This window comes from Mustelus asterias, chromosome 8 (assembly GCF_964213995.1).
Source record: "Mustelus asterias chromosome 8, sMusAst1.hap1.1, whole genome shotgun sequence".
NCBI lineage: Eukaryota > Metazoa > Chordata > Chondrichthyes > Carcharhiniformes > Triakidae > Mustelus > Mustelus asterias.
Window position 1 is genome coordinate 10,620,606 of NC_135808.1, and position 19,046 is coordinate 10,639,651.

A 19,046-nucleotide genomic window follows, 5' to 3' on the forward strand; every position below is an offset into this window, starting at 1 on the left:
CTTGGGTCACTGTCTGTGTGGAGTTTGCACATTCTCCTCGTGTCTGCGTGGGTTTCCTCCCACAGTCCAAAGATGTGCGGGTTAGGTTGATTGGCCATGCTAAAATTGCCCCTTAGTGTCCTGGGATGCGTAGATTAGAGGGATTAGCGGCTAAAATATATAGGGATATGGGGGTAGGGCCTGGGTGGGATTGTGGTCAGTGCAGACGTGATGGGCCAAATGGCCTCTTTCTGTACTGTAGGGTTTCTATAATTCTATAAGCTGGGAATCGAACCCGGGTCCCTGGCGCTGTGAGGAAGCAGTGCTAACCACTGTGCCGCCCTCGCAATGGGTAACAGAAATCTAAACGTTCTCCTCAAAAGCCTAGCCAGGCAGGAGGAGAGCTTCAATGTGATGCGGCACGGTGGCACAGTGGTTAGCACTGCTGCCTCACAGCGCCAGGGACCCGGGTTTGATTCCCAACCTCGGGTCACTATCTGTGCGGAATCTGCATGTTCTTCCCATGCCTGCGTGGGTTTCCTCCGGGTGCTCCGGTTTCCTCCCACTGTCCCAAAGACATGCTGGTTAGGTGCATCGGCCCTGCTAAATTCTCCCTCAGTGTACCCGAACAAGCGCCGGAGTGTGGCGACTAGGGAATTTCCCCAATAATTTTATTGCAGTGTTAATGTAAACCTACTTGTGACTAATAAATAAATTTTAACGAAGGAATTTTCCCAGTAACTTTATTGCAGTGTTAATGTGAGCCTACTTTTGGCACTAATAAACTTTAAAGTTTAAAACACACACATACAAATACACACACACACACAGGCACACTGAGGGATTTTCCCAGTGACTTCATTGCAGTGTTAATGTAAGCCTACTTGTGAATAAAAAAAACTTTAAACTTGAAAACACACACACATACTCTGAGACTTTCACAGTAACTTCATTGCAGTGTTAATGTGAGCCTGCTTGTGGCACTAATAAATAAACATTAAACTTTAAAACACTCACACCCATGCCCAGACACAAATACACAGGCACACTTGGGGATTTTCACAGTAACTTCATTGCAGTGTTGTGACACTAATAAATAAACCATAAAACTTTTTAAAAAAAATGTTGGTGGCCACAGTATCTACCAGAATAGGAATGCGTGGCCAATGAATAGTTTGGAGGCCAGAGAAGGGGTTCAAGGGGGGGGGGGGGGGGGGAGAGAGAGAAAAACAATTCCTGGGTCATCACTCTTTTAAATATCTGAACTTCCAGGAAGGACCGCCTCCTCCACACTTCCTGATTGAGTGAAACTGAAAGTCGCAATGTTAATGTTGCAATTGTGAATATGGCAATGGCGTCTTTGCAAGTGTTGAAGAACATGAAAGATGAAGTTATCTGCTCCATCTGCCTGGATTTCTACACCGACCCGGTGACCATCGACTGCGGCCACAACTTCTGCCGGCACTGCATCCTGAAGTACTGGGCTCCGCTGCGGGGGAAGGTCAGCTGCCCGCAATGCCGGAGCCAGTTCAGCCAGAGGAACGTCCGCCCCAACCACTTCGTGTCCAACATAGTGGAGAGTGTCAGGAAACTGGGCCTGGGCCAGGTCCAGGAGGGGGAGCCAGGCACAGACTCATTCTGCGGGGAACACGATGAGAAGCTGAAACTCTTCTGCCATCATCACCAGAGAGCCATCTGCGTGGTGTGCTCTGTGTCCCAGGAACACAAGGGCCACACCATCAGCCCCATCAAGGAAGCCACCGGACAGTACAAGGTACCATGCAATCCCTTTTGCAGGGTAGAATGGAGGCTGCTCGGCCCATTGAGTCTGTACCGACCCTTCCGGAAGAGCATCTTTTACCCAGGACCAACCCTGGCGCATTTGGGCAGCCCGGTGGGTTAACACTGCTGCCTCACAGCGCCAGGGACCCCGGTTCAATTCCCGGCCTTGGGTCACTGCCTGTGTGTAGTTTGCTCCCCGTGTCCGCGTGGGTTTCCTCCGGGGTGCTCTGGTTTCCTCCCACACTCCAAAGACCTGCGGGTTAGGTGGATTGGCCATGCTAAATTCTCCCTCGGTGTCCCGGGGATTAGCAGGGTAAATATATGGGGGCTACGGGGATAGGGCCTGGGTGGGATTGTGGCCAGTTCAGGCTCGATGGGCTGAATCGCCTCCTTCTGCACTGAAGGAATTCTATTATTCTATGGTGATTTACGACGTTTAGGTGGATTGGCCATGCTAAATTGTTCATTAGTGTCACGATGTATGATAAATACGAGATAAATATGTGGGGTTATGGGGATAAGGTGGGGGATTGGGACTGGGTAAGACTGTTGGAGAGTTGGTGCAGATTTGATGGGCCGTATGGCCTCCATCTGCACCGTAGAGATTCTGTGATTCAATGGCTAATCCACCTAACCGACATATATTTTTACAAGACGGGGAACATTTAGCATGGCCAATCCACCTAACCCGCAGATCTTTGGACTGTGGGTGTAAACCGGAGCACCCGGAGGAAACCCACGCGGGAGAACATGCAGACTCCACACAGTCACCCGAGGCTGGAATCGAACCTGGGTCCCTGGCACTGAGGCCACAGTGCTAACCGCTGTGCCACCGTGTCATCCCCTTGTTCTCTTTCTCGATGTCTGCATGTTCTTCCCTCGTTGATATCGTTTTGCTTTGCCATTTAAATTGATTAAAAATTAATTAAGTTTACGATGAATAAATCCACAATATAAAAAAAAAGGCTAGTCTCAGGCATGGGTGACCGTGAATCGAATGTCGCAAAAGGCCACCGTTAATGCCCCCTTTTCAGGGAAGGGAAGGAAATCTGTTCTCCTTACCTAGTCTGGCCTACAAGTGACTCCAAACCCACGGTAATGCGGTCACATCTTAACTGCCCCTCTGCAATGGTCTGGAAAGTCACCCCAGTTCAAGGGCAATGAGAGATGGGCAGCAAATGCTGGACTTGCCAGCGATGCCCACTGAAAGAATAAAGAAACTAAAAGGCAAAGAAATAATGTGCATTTGCGTCGCGACTGCAACCTGGTAAACCATCCGGAAGGGATTCACAGGAGTGATTGTCAGACTACGGGTGAGATCCTCCAGCCTCCCAGCCGTGTAGTTCCCTCCCTTGTTTGCTAGTGGCGGGATTCTCTGGTTCCGCCGTTGTCAATGGCAATTCCCACTGACGCCACCCCGTGCCGGCGGGGCCACAGAATCCCGCCAGCCTGAACGGCCGGAGAATTCTGGCCAACATTCAGCAGCAAACCAAATGAGGAGGAGACAGTGGGAGAGTTGGCATGAGGTTTGGCCAAAGGGGTGGGTGAGCATCGCGAGGGAGAGAGAGTGAGGTGGAGAGGAGGAGAGGGATTGCCGTGGTCTTTGGGCGCAACCAGCGATAGTTGGCCGTTGAAAAATTGGGAATGTTCAAGAGGCCAGGATTGGAGCAATTCAGAGATCTGGCAGCAATGTAGGAGTGGAGGAATTACAGACCTTGCCCAAGAAGAAATTAATCTGTACCATATTCAGCTCAAGACAGAAACAAAGCCATTATCTAATTCCCATTATGTATCATGTCATCAGCCAGTCTTTTGGAATATTGTAACACAATCAGTAATTCCATGAATGCTGTTTCTACCTTGCATAATCCTAATACCAAGGACGGACAAGGCGAGGGAATGTATGAATGGCAATTCCCGTTCATGCCAATGGGATTCCCAGTCCCGCCGGCATGGGCTGACGTCAGTGGGAATTGCCATTCATACATTCATATGCCAATTCTGGGAAGCACCAACAATCGGAGGGAACCGGGTGTGCGTGCACACCAGTCCCTTAAGGTAGCAGGACAGTGGTTAACAAGGTGCCTTTATTAGTCAAACTTTGAGAACAGGGAGGTTATGCTGCAAAAGGGCAGCACGGTGGCACAGTGGTTGGCACTGCTGCCTCACAGCACCAGGGACCCGGGTTCGATTCCTGGATTGGGCCACTGTCTGTGTGGAGTCTGCATGTTCTCCCCGTGTCTGTGTGGGTTTCCTCCAGGTGCTCCGGTTTCCTCCCACAGTCTGAAAGACGTGCTGGTTAGGGTGCATTGGCCGTGCTAAATTCTCCCTCAGTGTACCCGAACAGGCGCCGGAGTGTGGCGACTAGGGGATTTTCACAGTAACTTGATTGCAATGTCAATGTAAGCCTACTTGCGACACTAATAAATACATTTTTAACTTTATAACTTGAAACTTTATAAAACATTGGCTAGGCCACAGCTGGAGAATTGTGTGTAGTTCTGGAATCCACATTATAGGAAGGATGCAATAGCACTGGAAAGGGTGCAGAGCCAATTTTTTTATTCATTTGTGGGGTATGGGTGTCGCTGGCTGGCCAGCATTTATTGCTAATCCCTAGTTGCAGAGCACCATTGAGAATCAACCACATTGTTGCAGCCCTGGAGTCACAAGTAGGCCAGACCAGGTAAGGATGGCAGATTTCCTTTCCTAAAGGACATTAGTGAACCAGATGGGTTTTTCCGACAATCGGCAATGATTTCATGGTCATCATTAGATTCTTAATTTCAGATATTTTTTTGTTGAATTCAAATTCCACCATCTCTTGTGGCAGGATTTGAACCCGGGTCCTCAAAACTGGGCTGGAGAGTTTTAGTGATGAAGAGAGATTGGATAGACTGGGGTTGTTTTCCTTGGAGCAGAGGAGACTGAGGGGGACATGGTTGAGACATATAAAATTATGAGGGGTGTAGATCGAGGGGTGTAGATCAGTGACCAGGGGGCGTAGATTTAAGGTAAGGGGCAGGAGCTTTAGAGGGGATGTGAGGAAAAACATTTTTACCCAGAGGATAGTGGAAGTCTGGAACTCACTGCCCGAAAGGGTAGTGGAGGCAGAGACCCTCATAATATTTTAGAAGTATTTAGATGTTCATTGTGTGGCACGGTGGCACAGTAGTTAGCACTGCTACCTCACAGCGCCAAGGATCCGGGTTTGATTCCTGGCTTGGGTCACTGTCTGTGTGGAGCCTGCACATTTTCTCCGTGCCTGCGTGGGTTTCCTCTGGATGCTCCGTTTTCCTCCCACAGTCCGACAGAAGCACTGGTTAGGTGCATTGGCCATGCTAAAATTCTCCCTTACTGTTCCCCAACAGGCACCAGAGTGTGGCTACTAGGGGATTTTCACAGTAACTTCATTGCAGTGTTAATGTAAACCTACTTGTGACACTAATACTTAAAGTGAGGCGCCAAGGCTTGCAAGACTATGGACCAAGTGCTGGAAAATGGGCTGATAATAGTTTGACTGGTAGAGCTGTGATGGGCTGAAGGGCCTTTTTGCTGTGGACCTCTGTGGCTCAAGAGCCTATTCTCTCCACCACACTTTCCATTGCTTCTACGATAGATTGGTTCTCCCTGAATGGTTGCGTTGATATAGGAATGAACCACACAATCGGTGGAAACAGATTGTTTGTGTCTGTCTTTCAAAAACGTTTGGTGATTTCCTGGTGAACTGTCTGCCTTCCAGGAAATGCTGCAAAAAGCAGTGGCTGCACTTCAGAAGCAAATGGACGAGGCATGCAAAAGTCAGAAGGAGGAAGAGACAGATATAAAGACACTGAAGGTAAGCCCTCTCCAAATCCTCCACTCACGCAATGCCTTCTTCAGTACAGGACGGCATTGTCATGTATGTGAATACTGACCCAGAATAGGAAGTTGATGTGATATACGTATGTTGGGGGGGTTTGTGGATGCATACTGCCCCTTTAAGAGAGGATTCTAACAGGGTTAGGCAGGGTCGATTCAGAAAGAATATTCCCAATCCTGGTGGGAGTCCAGGACGAGGGGGTCATAGTTTGAGGATAAGGGGTAAACCTTTTAGGACTGAGGTGAGGAGAAATTTTTTCACCCAGTGAGTGGCGAATGTGTGGAATTCACTACCACAGAAAGTAGTTGAGGCCAAAGCATTGAGTGATTTCATGTGATACAGGAGCAGAGTTAGGCCATTCAGCCCATCGAGTTTCTCAACCCCTTTCTCCTGCCTTTTCCCCATAACATTTAATTCCCTTACCAATCGAGAACCTATCTATCTCTGTCTTAAATACACTCAATGACCTGGCTTCCACAGCCTTCTGTGGCAATGAATTTATGAAAGAATTAGATATAGCTCTTAGGGATCAAGGGATCCTACAAATACATAAAGGCCAAAAGAGAAACTAGGGAGAGAGAAGGGCCTCTTAAGGATCAACAAGGTCACCTATGTGCGGATCCACAAGACATGGGTAAGATCCTAAATGAATATTTCTCATCAGTATTTACTGTTGAGAAAAGCATGGATGTTAGGGAACTTGGGGAACTAAATAGTGATGTCTTGAGGAGTGTACATATTACAGAGAAGGAGGTGCTGGAAGTCTTAAAGTGCATCAAGGTAGATAAATCCCTGGGATCTGATGACGTGTATCCCAGGACATTGTGGGAGGCTAGGGGGGAAATTGCAGGTACCCGAGCAGAGATATTTGAATCATCAATGTCACAGGCGAGGTGCCTGAAGATTGGAGGGTGGCAAATGTTGTGCCTTTGTTTAAAAAGGGCTGCAGAGAAAACCATGGGAACTACAGGCCAGTGAACCTCACATCTGTGGTGGGTAAGTTGTTGGAAGGTATTTTGAGAGACAGGATCTACAGGCATTTAGAGACGCAAGGACTGATTAAGGACAGTCAGCATGGCTTTGTGAGTGGAAAATCATGTCTCACCAACTTGATTGAGTTTTTTGAAGGGGTAACCGAGAAGGTAGATGAGGGCAGTGCAGCTGATGTTGTCTACATGGACTTTAGCAAGGCCTTTGACAAGGTACCACATGGTAGATTGTTGCATAAGGTTAAATCTGACGGGATCCAGGGTGAGGTAGCTAAATGGATACAAAATTGGCTTGATGACAGAAGCCAGAGGGTGGTTGTAGAGAGTTGTTTTTCAAACTGGAGGCCTGTGACCAGCGGTGTGCCTCAGGGATCAGTGCTGGGTCCACTGTTATTTGTCACTTATATTAATGATTTGGATGAGAATATAGGATGCATGGTTAGCAAGTTTGCAGATGACGCCAAGATTGATGGCATAGTGGACAGTGAAGAAGGTTATCTTGGATTGCAATGGGATCTTGATCAATCGGGCCAGTGGGCTGACGAATGGCAGATGGAGTTTAATTTAGACAAATGCAAGGTGATGCATTTTGGTAGATTGAACCAGGGCAGAACTTACTCAGTTAATGGTAGGGTACTGGGGAGAGTTACAGAACAAAGTTTCTTTTGAATCAAAGAATCCCTACAGAAGAAGGCCCTTCGGCCCATTGAGTCTGCAGCGACTACAATCCCACCCAGGCCCTATCCCCGTAACCCTACTTATTTATCCTGCTAATCCCCCTGACACTAATGGTCAATTTAGCATGGCCAATCCATCTAACGGACACATCTTTAGAGTTTGGGAGGAAACCCATGCAGACACGGGGAGAATGTGCAAACTCCACACAGACAGTGACCTGAGTCCGGATTTGAACCCAGGTCCCTGGTGCTGCGAGGCAGCAGTGCTAACCACTGTGCCACCGTGCCGCTTTGTCGAGCTGTGTTTTGCCTGGAAATTTTAGAATGATTGAAGTCTATAGTGGTATTGCATCAAATACCTTTTAAAAGTCTATTCACACACTATCAACCACACACTCCTTATCCAACCTCTCCGTTACCGAGTGACTCAGTCAAGTCAGCCAAACAGGAGTTGGCTCAACTGATTCTGTGGTGACTTTTGTACGTTAACTTGTGCTTGGTTAGCACTGCTGCTTCACAGCTCCAGGGACCTGGGTTTGATTCCCGGCTCGGGTCACTGTCTGTGTGGAGTTTGCACATTCTCCTCGTGTCTGCGTGGGTTTCCTCCGGGTGCTCCGGTTTCCTCCCACAGTCCAAAGATGTGCGGGTTAGGTTGATTGGCCATGCTAAAATTGCCCCTTAGTGTCCTGGGATGCGTAGATTAGAGGGATTAGTGGGTAAAATATGTAGGGATATGGGGGTAGGGCCTGGGTGGGATTGTGGTCGGTGCAGACTCGATGGGCTGAATGGCCTCTTTCTGTACTGTCGGGTTTCTATGATTTCTATGATGAATAACAAGCGCCACCTACCCCAGTCAAATATCTCCAGTTGTTTATCCACCACTCAGTTAGGCTGAGGGAGCTGCGATTGTGGGTTTATCTCTCTCCTCTATTTTTAAACAGGGCTGTAACCTTCATAACTTTTACCCTTCCAATGTCTAAGAACGATTAAAACTATTTATGCGGCGACGCAGTGGCAGGGTGGTTAGCACTGCTGCCTCACAGCGCCAGTGATCCGGGTTCAATTCCGGCCTCGGGTCACTATCTCTGTGCGGAGTCTGCACGTTCTCCCCATGCCTGTGCGGGTTTCTTCTGGTTTTCTCCCACACTCCAAAGATGTGCAGGGTCGATGGATTGGCAGTGACAAATTGCCCCAAGATGTGCAGGTTAGATGGATCGGCAGTGACAAATTGCCCCAAGATGTGCAGGTTAGATGGATCGGCAGTGACAAATTGCCCCAAGATGTGCAGGTTAGATGGATCGGCAGTGACAAATTGCCCCAAGATGTGCAGGTTAGATGGATCGGCAGTGACAAATTGCCCCAAGATGTGTCGGTTGGATGGGTTGGGCATCGTGTGAAGTTACTGGGATAGGGTGGGGAAAGGGCCTGGGTAAGGTGGTACTTTGTCAGAGAGAGCCAGTGCAGACTCGATGGGCTGAATGGCCTCCTTGTGCACTGTAGGGATTCTATGATAACCCAAATACAGTCCTAAAATGACTCCATATAATCCTTCTACAGAACTTTAAAGGGAATAGAAATGTGATGAATTATATACCTGGAGATGGAGGTGGAGTGGGTGGGGTGATGGCAGTGGGACAGAATGGAATGCCCATGATTCTATTTGATTTATTATTGTCACATGCATTAGAGTACAGTGAAAACTATTGTTTCTTACGTGCTATACAGACAAAGCATAGCGTACGTTGAGAAAGGAGAGGGTGCAGAGTGTAGTGTTACAGTCATAGCCAGGATGCAGGGAAAGATCAACTCAATGCGAGGTAAGTCCATTCAAAAGTCTGATGGCAGAAGGGAAGAAGCTGTTCTTGAGTCAGTTGGAACGTGACCTCAGACTTCTTTATCTTTTTCCTGATGGTAGAAGGTGGAAGAGAGAATGTCCGGGTGCGTGGGGTCCTTGATTATGCTGGCTGCTTTTCCAAGGCAGCGGGAAGTGTAGACGGAGTCAATGGATGAGAGGCTGGTTTGCTTGATGGACTGGGCTTCGTTCACGACCCTTTGTAGTTTATTTGTGGTCTTGGGCAGAGCAGGAGCCATACCAAGCTGTGATACAACCAGAAAGAATGCTTTCTATGGTGCATCTGTAAAAGTTGGTGAGAGTCGTAGCGGACGTGTCAAATTTCCTTAGTCTCCTGAGAAAGTAGAGGCGTTGGTGGGCTTTCTTAACTATAGTGTCGGCATGGGGGGAACCAGGGCAGGTTGTTGGTGATCTGGACACCTAAAAACCTGAAGCTCTCGACCCTTTCTACTTCATCCCCATGGGGGAATGATAGTCGGAGCTAAGGAGAAATTGGCAAAGGTGTCATGGAAGTGAGACAAAGGGGCTAATGGTACCATCAGGGACTGACGAGTGTTAATAGTGGCAAAGGTAGGATCGCAGAATAAGAGTTAATGAATCTCTGCTTCAGAAGGAGATTAATTTTCTGGTTGGTGGTCAGACCCACTCTTCCTTATTCTACCTTTCGGCTATTTCTAAATGCCGAAAGGAATTTGGGTTCTCTTTGATGTTGCCCACTAGTCTACTATCAGGAACTCTCTTTTTGCACTTCTGGGGCAGAATTGAATGCCCTCCCTGCATCAGGGGCTGGAGTATTAGTTAGGTGGGAGGATGGCAGCTGGGGACCCCGTTACTCCACTCTACTGCCAATTCAGGCCATGGGGTCGAGGGGGGGGGGGGGGGGGGGGGAGGGGGGAGGGGGGCACGTTAATACCATGAAGGCCTCATGGTGCCCCCACTGGTATTCAGGTGGGGACTTGCCATGCAGGGAGCATGGAAAACAAACCCCTGATGTGCTAACTGAGGGACTTGACCTGAGAATCCCGACAGGAGGCCATTTGGCCCATCGAGCTTGCCTCAACCCTCCTAAAGAGCAGTTTACCCAAGTCCTCTTGCCTTATTCCCATAACCCCACGCATTTGCCATGGCCAATCCACCCAACCCACACATCTTTGTACACTGGTATGCAACTGAACATTGAAGCAGAGGCCCAGGTAACATTTAACTTTGTGGCACAGTGGTTAGCACTGCTGCCTCACAGCGCCAGGGACCCGGGTTCGATTCCGGCCTCGGGTGACTGTCTGTGCAGGTCTGCACATTCTCCCCGTGTCTGCATGGGTTTCCTCCGGGTGCTCCGCTTTCTTTCCGCAGTCCAAAGATATGCGGGTTAGGTGGATTGGCCATGCTAAATTGCCCCTTAGTGTCAGGGGGACTAGCTAGGGTAAATGCATGGGGTTATGGGGATAGGGCCTGGGTGGGATTGTGGTTGATGCAGACTCGATGGACCGAATGGCCTCCTTCTGCACTGTAGGATTCTATGATTTGCATCCCTCCTTAAAACTTCTTTGATTAACCTTTTGAAAATCTGTCCAAATCGCACAGACAAATCTTTATTCCTTAATCATGTCTTGGGGAATGTTACTTGGGTGGTGCTTTTGACCGCGGGTTTTCTCATTCACTTTGACAGCAACAGGCCGAGGGTCTACGGAAAAACATTGCCTCCAAATTCGACCAGTTGCACCAATTTCTCCATCGGGAGCAACAGGAGCTGGAAATAAAACTGGCGCAAAGGAAGAACGTGTTACTGCAAAAAATCCAATTAAACCTGGACGCAATCTCCCAACAAAGTGGCGCTCTCAAACGAGCGATGGCAGAGATGCAGAGGAGACTGACCCTGCAGGAGTGTGAATTTCTACAGGTACTTGGGAAACCATCCACTCTGTAACAAAGCAAACTCATTCTTGTATTAGCTGGGCAACCAGAAGATATATTTTGCAGGAACATCACGGCCAATTTTAGTGGTGTGCAAGTCATCATTGACTGATCGAATCACAGAATCCCTACGGTGCAGAAGGAGGCCATTCGGCCCATCGAACCTGCATCAACTTTCCAACACAGTACCCCACCCAGGCCTTCTCCCACACCCAATTCCCTGTAACCCCACCTATTTACCCAGTAAATCCCCCGAACCTGCACACCTTTGGACACTAAGGAGCAATTTAGCATGGCCAATCCACCTAACCTACACATCTTGGGACACCTAAGGGACAATTTAGCACGGCCAATCCACCTAACCTGCACATTTTTGGACACTAAGGGACAATTTAGCACGGCCAATCCACCTAACCTGCTCAACTTCGGAGTGTGGGAGGAAACCAGAGCACCCGGAGGAAACCCACACCCATCCACCCCCCCACCCCCACCCCACTGTCCCCACCTCATGTCTAAGCCTGATCAGCTTCAGGATACCCCCCAAGCCTCCCGCTAGCCTAAAAGTTGAGGCTGGATGGGGAAAGGCCCATAATTGCAGCATTATGGTCTCTTGGCCTCTTCAGGGTTTCAATAGCTGCAATGGCTCCTCTGAGGCCTTTCCCCCTTCCCCCACCTAAAACCTGCCAGAGGGGGAGTGTGAAATTTAGGCCTGTATCGAATTATAAATGAAATCTTCACATAAGGCCAGCAAAATAGAACTGATTGCTGAAAGAAGTTTGTTTTTCTCTCTCAGTTTAAACTCTAATAAAATTATTCTTATTTTTAGGGCATCAAATCTTTTATTGACAGGTATGTGAGTGTTTCTTCACTATGTTCAGTGTACGTTTTAAAGTTTATTTATTAGTGTCCCAAGTAGGCTGACATTAACACTGCAATGAAGTTACTGTGAAAATCCCCTCGTCGCCACACTCTGGTGCCTGTTCGGGTACACTGAGGGAGAATTTAGCTTGACTGATGCACCTAATCAGCTCGTCTTTCAAACTGTGGGAGGAAACGGGAGCAGCTGGAGGAAACCCACGCAGACACGGGGAGAACGTGCAGGCTCCGCACAGACAGTGACCCGAGGCTGGGAATCAAACCCAGGTCCCTGGCGCTGTGAGGCAGCAGTGCTAACCACTGTGCCTCGATGCCTCCTCCTGTGTCGATGGACGCAGTAACATTCTGAGGCATGCTCATGTCCAATGTATCCGAGCATTGCGATCCATTCTGGCAATCAGAGGCAGGATCATGTGCAGGAATGCAGAATGGGGACATAAGGCCTACTTTCATGGGGATGAGCATCGATGTGCACTGAGGTGGGTCAGAGGTGCCGTATTTCAGATGAAGTCATGAACTGAGGCCCTGTCTACCTTCTCAGGTAGACATCAGAAGAGCAAGGGGGGAGTCCCAGTTGATTTGATTTATTATTGTCGCATGTATTGGGATACAATGAAAAGTATTGTTTCTTGCTATACAAAGCATACCGTTCATAAGTACATAGGGGGGAAGGAAAGGAGCGGGTGCAGAATGTAATGTTACAGTCATAGCTAGGGTGTAAAGAAAGATCAACTTAATATATGGTAGATCCATTCAAAAGTCTGATGGTAGCAGAGAAGAAGCTGTTCTTTAGTCGGTTGATACGTGATCTTAAACTTTTGTATCTTTTTCCCGATTGAAGAAGGTGGAAGAGAGTATGTCCAGGGTGCGTGGGCTCCTTGATTATGCTGGCTGCTTTTCCGAGGCAGTATAGACAGAGTCAGTGGATGGGAGGCTGGTTTGCATGATGGGACTGGGCTACGTTCACAACCTTTTGTAGTTTCTTGCGGTCTTGGACAGAGCAGGAGCCACACCAAGCTGTGATACATCCGGAAAGGATACTTTCTATGGTGCATCTCTGAAAGTTGGTATGCCGAATTTCCTTAGCCTCCTGAGAAAGTAGAGGCGTTGGTGGGCTTTCTTAACTATAGCGCTGGCGTGGATGGAACCAGGACAGGTTACCTTGCCACATTCACCCCTCAATCAAAATTAAAACCCAGAATCTGGAGTTAAAAGTCTAATGATGACCGTGAAACCATTGTCGATTGTCGGAAAAACCCATCTGGTTCACCAATGTCCCTTTAGGGAAGGAAATCTGCCGTCCTTACCCGGTCTGGCCTACATGTGACTCCAGAGCCACAGCAATGTGGTTGACTCTCAGTTGTCCTCTGGGTAATTGGGGACAAACAACAAATGCTGGCCCAGCCAGTGATGCCCAATCTCGTGAATGAATTGAACAGGAATCTGAGCATTATCTCATTGCTGTTTGTAGGATATTGATGTATATATTGTGTACTTTGTACTTCTACAGCAGTGTACAAGTACGGAATTCACTGCAAAGTGCTTCGAGATGTCCCAAAGCTGCAAAAGGCACAACATAAGTGCAAGGTTTTCCCTCCTTTTTCCCGCCCTATCGATCTTTCACCCTTCATTCTGAGTGAGGTAACCACCTTAGTGTGTGAAGCGCCGTAAGAGAGCGATTGGGTAACATGATCTGAGGCTCTGTATCATGTTGTTTTATCCGTGGGTCACCTCTTTGTGTCAGGGTTCTGAAGTTAAGGTGCCTATTCTCAAATCTCGGTGACATTCTCCGTTTCGACCTTTGCTCAGGCCGACAGTGGAATTTGAGAAGCCGGCGAGTGTTTGCACCGACCTGTGCCCTGGTGATTTTAATGGCCCCTTGCAGTACACAGCTTGGAAACGGATGCTCAAACTGATCAATCCAGGTAAGGTTTGTTGCCCGGTAGGGACGGAGAGGGGGGTTACTGAAATATATTTGTTTATCATAGAATCCCCACAGTGCAGAAGAGGCCATTCGGCCCATCGAGTCTACACTGACTCTCTGACAGAATATCTTACCCAGGCCCTCACCCCCTGTAACCCCATGCATTTGCCATGGTCAATCCTCCTAACCTACACATCTTAGAACACTAAGGGGCAATTTAGCATGACCAATCCACCTAATCCCCGTAACCCCACGTATTTACCCTACTAGTCTCCCTGACACTGAGGGGTAATTTAGCATGGCCAATCCACCTAACCTGCACATCTTTGGAATGTGGGAGGAAACCGGAGCACCCGGAGGAAACCCACGCAGACACGGGGAGAACGTGCAAACTCCACACAGACAGTGACCCGAGGCCGGAATCGAACCTGGGTCCCTGGCGCTGTGAGGCAGCAGTGCTAACCACTGTGCCACAAAGTTAAGTGTTAACTGGGCCTCTGCTTCAGTGGGAGTTTTAATATTCAGTTGCATACCCCAGTGAATGGCTCTTTTACGTTTTGGCGTATGGGAAGTGCCTCGGGATCGATCGGGAGTCGCTGGGTCAAAATCCTGGAATTCCCTCCCTCATGTCATTGTGGGTTAACCCACAGCATGTGGACTGCAGCAATTCAAGAAGGCGGCTCACCACCACCTTCTCAAGGGACCTGGGTGGAATTGTTTTCATGGGCGGCACGTGGCACAGTGGTTAGCACTGCTGCCTCAAAGCGCCAGGGACATGGGTTCAATTCCCGGCTTGGGTCACTGTCTGTGTGGAGTTTGCACATTTCCCCCGTGTCCACTTGTGTTTCCTCCGGGTGCTCCGGTTTCCACCCACACTCCAAAGACATGTGGATTAGGTGGATAGGCCATGATAAATTGCCCCTTAGTGTCAGGGGGATTAGCAGGGTAAAACGTGGGGTCATGGGGATAGGGCCTGGGTGGGATGGTGTTTGGTGCAGACTCGATGGGCTGAATGGCCTCCTTCTGCACTGTAGGGAATCTGTAAACTAGGGGTGGGCCATAAATGCTGGCCAGTCAGCAATGCCCATGTCCCACGAATGAATACAAAAAAGAGAAGGTGTGGGGAGACTCGAATGGAGATGTCCAAATTTCTGAAAAGATTTGGGAGGATAAACAAAGGTCAACTGTCTCCACTGATGAAAGGGTTGATGTAAACAGTGAAGAAAGATCAAAGTAGATTGTCAAAGTGATCAAATTGCTCCAATCATAATTTGCACCATTCACTTTGAGATCTCTCACTGCCCAATGCATTGGTTGCAGCCGGACTATTTTCTAAATGGGGAGAGAATTCAGAAATCAGAAGCGCAAAGGGGCTTGGGAGTCCTCATTCAGGATTCTCTTAAGGTTAACTTGCAGGTGGAGTTGGTGGTTAGGAAGGCAAACACAATGTTAGTACTCATTTCGAGAGGATGAGAATACAAAAGCAGGGATGTACTGCTGAGACTTTATAAGGCTCTGGTCAGACCCCATTTAGAATATTGTGAGCAATTCTGGGCCCTAAGGAAGGATGTGCTGGCCTTGGGGAAGATCCAGAAGAGGTTCACGAGAATGATCCCGGGAATGAACAGCTTGACATATGCGGAGCGTTTGAGGACTCGGGTCTGTACTCGATGGAGTTTAGAAGGATGAGGAGGGATTTCATTGAAACTTACAGAATACTGAAAGGCCTGGATAGAGTGGGGAAGATGTTTCCATTCGTAGGAAAGATTCGAATCCGAGGGCACAGCCTCAGAGTAAGACCCTTTAGAACCGAGATGAGGAGGAATTTCTTCAGTCAGAGGGTGGTGAATCTGTGGAATTCATTGTCACAGAGGGCTGTGGAGGCCGGGTCATTGAGTGCAGAGATAGATGGGTTCTTGATTGGTAAGGGGATCAGAGGTTACGGAGAAAAGGCGGGAGAATGGGGTTGAGAAACTTAGCCATGATTGAATAGCAGAGCAGGCTCAATGGGCTGAATGGCCCAATACTGTTCCTACATCTGATGGTCTATTGAACTTACTTCTGTCCTCGGCTCATGTCTGCAAAGAGAGCGCCAAATACTTGTGGGGAACAAGTGTGTCAAATGGCTTATGTCACCCAGACGCTAACATTGCCTCTCCTTCAGTTCCAGCCGCTCTGAACCTCGATGCGAATACGGCGCACCCCAAACTCATCCTGTCCGACAACCAGACCAGCGTCCGACTTGGTGACATCAAGCAGCAGGTCTCCGACAGAGCGGAGCGCTTCACCAACTGGCACATGGTCCTGGCCTGGCAGGGGTTCCAAACCGGCAGGCACCACTGGGAGGTCGAGGTGGGGAAGAACAGCACCTGGGCCGTCGGGGTGGCGCGGAGCTCGGTGCCCCGGAAGAAGGACTTCTCCCCCGAGCCCAAATCCGGCGTCTGGGCTCTGTGGCATCTGAAGGAGGAATACGTCATAATGAAAGTGACTCGCACCCCTCTCCACCTCCCAACCAAACCCCGAAAGCTGGCTGTGTACCTGGACTATGAAGCGGGGCAGGTCTCACTGTACAATGCTGACAATATGTCTCACCTGTACACGTTCACCGACAGGTTCACGGAGAAACTCTACCCCTTCCTCCTCACAGGCTGCGCTGTCGATTGTTTGAAATTTGTCCCCTTACAGATATGAAAACCCTTTCGTTATGAGACCCCCGCAGCGTCTGTAACATGGTGACCCGCAACCTGCTCCACGTGAAGGGAATTCAGGAATATTTCATCTAAACCATCCCTGTGTATTGTGAAATTCTCCCTTTACAAGAATAAGAATTCTGCCTTTGCTTCCCATTTTGACCTCTCTCCCACCCACCTCCCCCCTCCCTCCACATCTTCATCCGTCACCCTCTGATATCAGCTTCTCTGCCGTTTGGCCATTCACCTTCTATTCTCTCTATGGGCTGCCATTAGCAGCCTTTCCCCTTGTTTCTGTGGCTATGACTCATCTTTCATTCCGTCCCCCTGCAGTATAAATATCTCCCATTTTTTACGCCTTTCAGCTTTGACAAAGGGTCATCTGGACTCAAAACGTCAGCTCTTTTCTCTCCTTACAGATGCTGCCAGACCTGCTGAGATTTTCCAGCATTTTCTCTTTTGGTCTCAGATTCCAGTATCCGCAGTAATTTGCTTTTAATAAGAATTCTGCCTTCAGATGCTTCGAGCCCAGGCTCTGCAAATCCCTTCCTGAGCCTTACCTGCCTTTCTCCACTTTTAAAATGCTCTTTAAATGCTTTAACCACATAGACTCTTAATGCTTTGGCTTTCCTATCTTTGCGAACATAAAGCGTGTGTGCCAACTGCGGAATGCAATTATCCTTATAGAATCCCGACAGTGCAGAAGAAGGCCACTCGGCCCATCGAGCCTGTATCGATAACAATCCCAGCCATCCTCATAACCCCACGTATTTACCCTGCTAGTTTCCCCCTGATGCTAAGAGGCAATTTAGCATGGCCAATTCATCAAACTCGCACATCTTTTGGAGTGTGGGAGGAAACCGGAGCACCCGGGGGAAACCCACGCAGACACGAGGAGAATGTGCAAACTTCACACAGGCATTGACCCAAGCTGGGAATTGAACCCGGGTCCCTGGCGCTGTGAGGCAGCAGTGCTAACTGCTGTGCCACCGTGCTGCCAGCTCACCAAGGCTCTTTCCCCTGCACCTTCTAGATCAATGACCCGGATCAAAAGTTAAAGTTTATTTATTAGTCACAAGTAGGCTCACACTGCAATGAAGTTACTGTGAAAATCCCCTAGTCGCCACACTCCGGCGCCTGTTCGGGTACAGTGAGGGAGAATTTGGCACGGCCAATGCACCCCTAACCAGCACGTCTTTCGGACTGTGGGAAGAAACCGGAGCACCCGGAGGAAACCCACGCAGACACGGGGAGAACGTGCAGACTCCGCACAGACAGTGACCCGGGTCAGGAATCAAACCTGGGTCCCTGGCGCTGTGAGGCAGCAGTGCTAACCACTGTGCCAGCGTGCCGCTAGAAGGGCAAGTACAGTAGGCACATGGGAACGCCACCAGCTCCAGGCTCACCACATCTTGAATTGGAACTATATCAGTTCCCTTTCACCGGGTCAAACTCCTGGAACTCTCTCCCCACCAGCAGTGTGTGTGTGGATGTACATCTCGGGGACTGCAGCAGTGCAAGAAGGCAGCTCATCACCACCTTCTCAAGGGCAGTTAGGGATGGTCAAGAAATGCTGGGCTAGCCAGCGATACCCACATCCCAAGAACACATTTTTTAAAAAGAGTAAATAATAATGGTGCTTGTCATTTATACTGTGAGCCAACGGACCTGAGAACTCAGTTTAATTAATCTCGCTCGCCCTTTCACCTCCCGTTCATTGCTTACCATATATATATATAGCCTTCATAGAATTAGAGAATCTTCACAGTGCAGAGGGAGGCCATTCGGCCCATCGAGTCTGCACCGACCACAATCCCACCCAGGCCCTATTCCCGTAACCCCAGTATTTACCCTGCTAATCCCCTTGACACTAAGGGTCAATTTATCATGGCCAATCCGCCTAACCCGTTGACTAATAAACCAGCTCAAAATATCAAAACACTTGCGCATTATTTATGATGAATGGAATTCATGAACTGGAAAAATGCTGAGAGGAGTATGAAAAGACTTGTGCGCAATCCATGGCCAGACAGATCAATATTCTGAAATTGTACCGGGGTCTAGTTGGGCTTGGGGTGAATTTATTACTTCTAATTTTGAGAAGTTTAGAATTAAACTTCAAATTTGAAGTATGTTCTTCGGTGGCACTCTCTCTGTTCACTTGACTTAGTTCTAATTGCTCTTGTTGTTTTGCGACTCAAAATTATTAATTTGGTCATCAATTAAAAACATATTTTAACCTGTTTGGTTGTGATTCATTGATTACTTCCTGGATTCTGTTAGTAAAGAATCGTTCTGTTGGTCTCTCCTGATGCAGAAACAAGGTGTTGTGACACTCTGGCAGTCCAATATAATATCACAGAATACTACAGTGCAGAAGAGGCCCTTCAGCCCATCGAGTCCTCACTGATGCATGAAAGGCCCTGACCTCCCAAGTGGACCCTAGTCCCACTTGCCAGCACTTGGCCCCTAGCCTTGAATGTTCTAACATGCCAAGTGCTCAT

General features: G+C 48.6%; 1 protein-coding gene across 1 annotated transcript; it reads left to right on the forward strand.

Annotated features, from left to right (window-relative positions):
* Positions 1-1,303: 1,303 nt before the first annotated feature.
* LOC144496842 (E3 ubiquitin-protein ligase TRIM39-like) lies at positions 1,304-18,785 on the forward strand. The gene is made up of 6 exons (XM_078217409.1): positions 1,304-1,753; positions 5,504-5,599; positions 10,808-11,038; positions 11,879-11,901; positions 13,738-13,853; positions 16,017-18,785. The coding sequence occupies exons 1-6, from the start codon at positions 1,325-1,327 to the stop codon at positions 16,541-16,543; spliced, it is 1,422 nt and encodes a 473-aa protein (XP_078073535.1). The 5' UTR covers positions 1,304-1,324; the 3' UTR covers positions 16,544-18,785.
* The last annotated feature ends 261 nt before the right edge of the window (positions 18,786-19,046 follow it).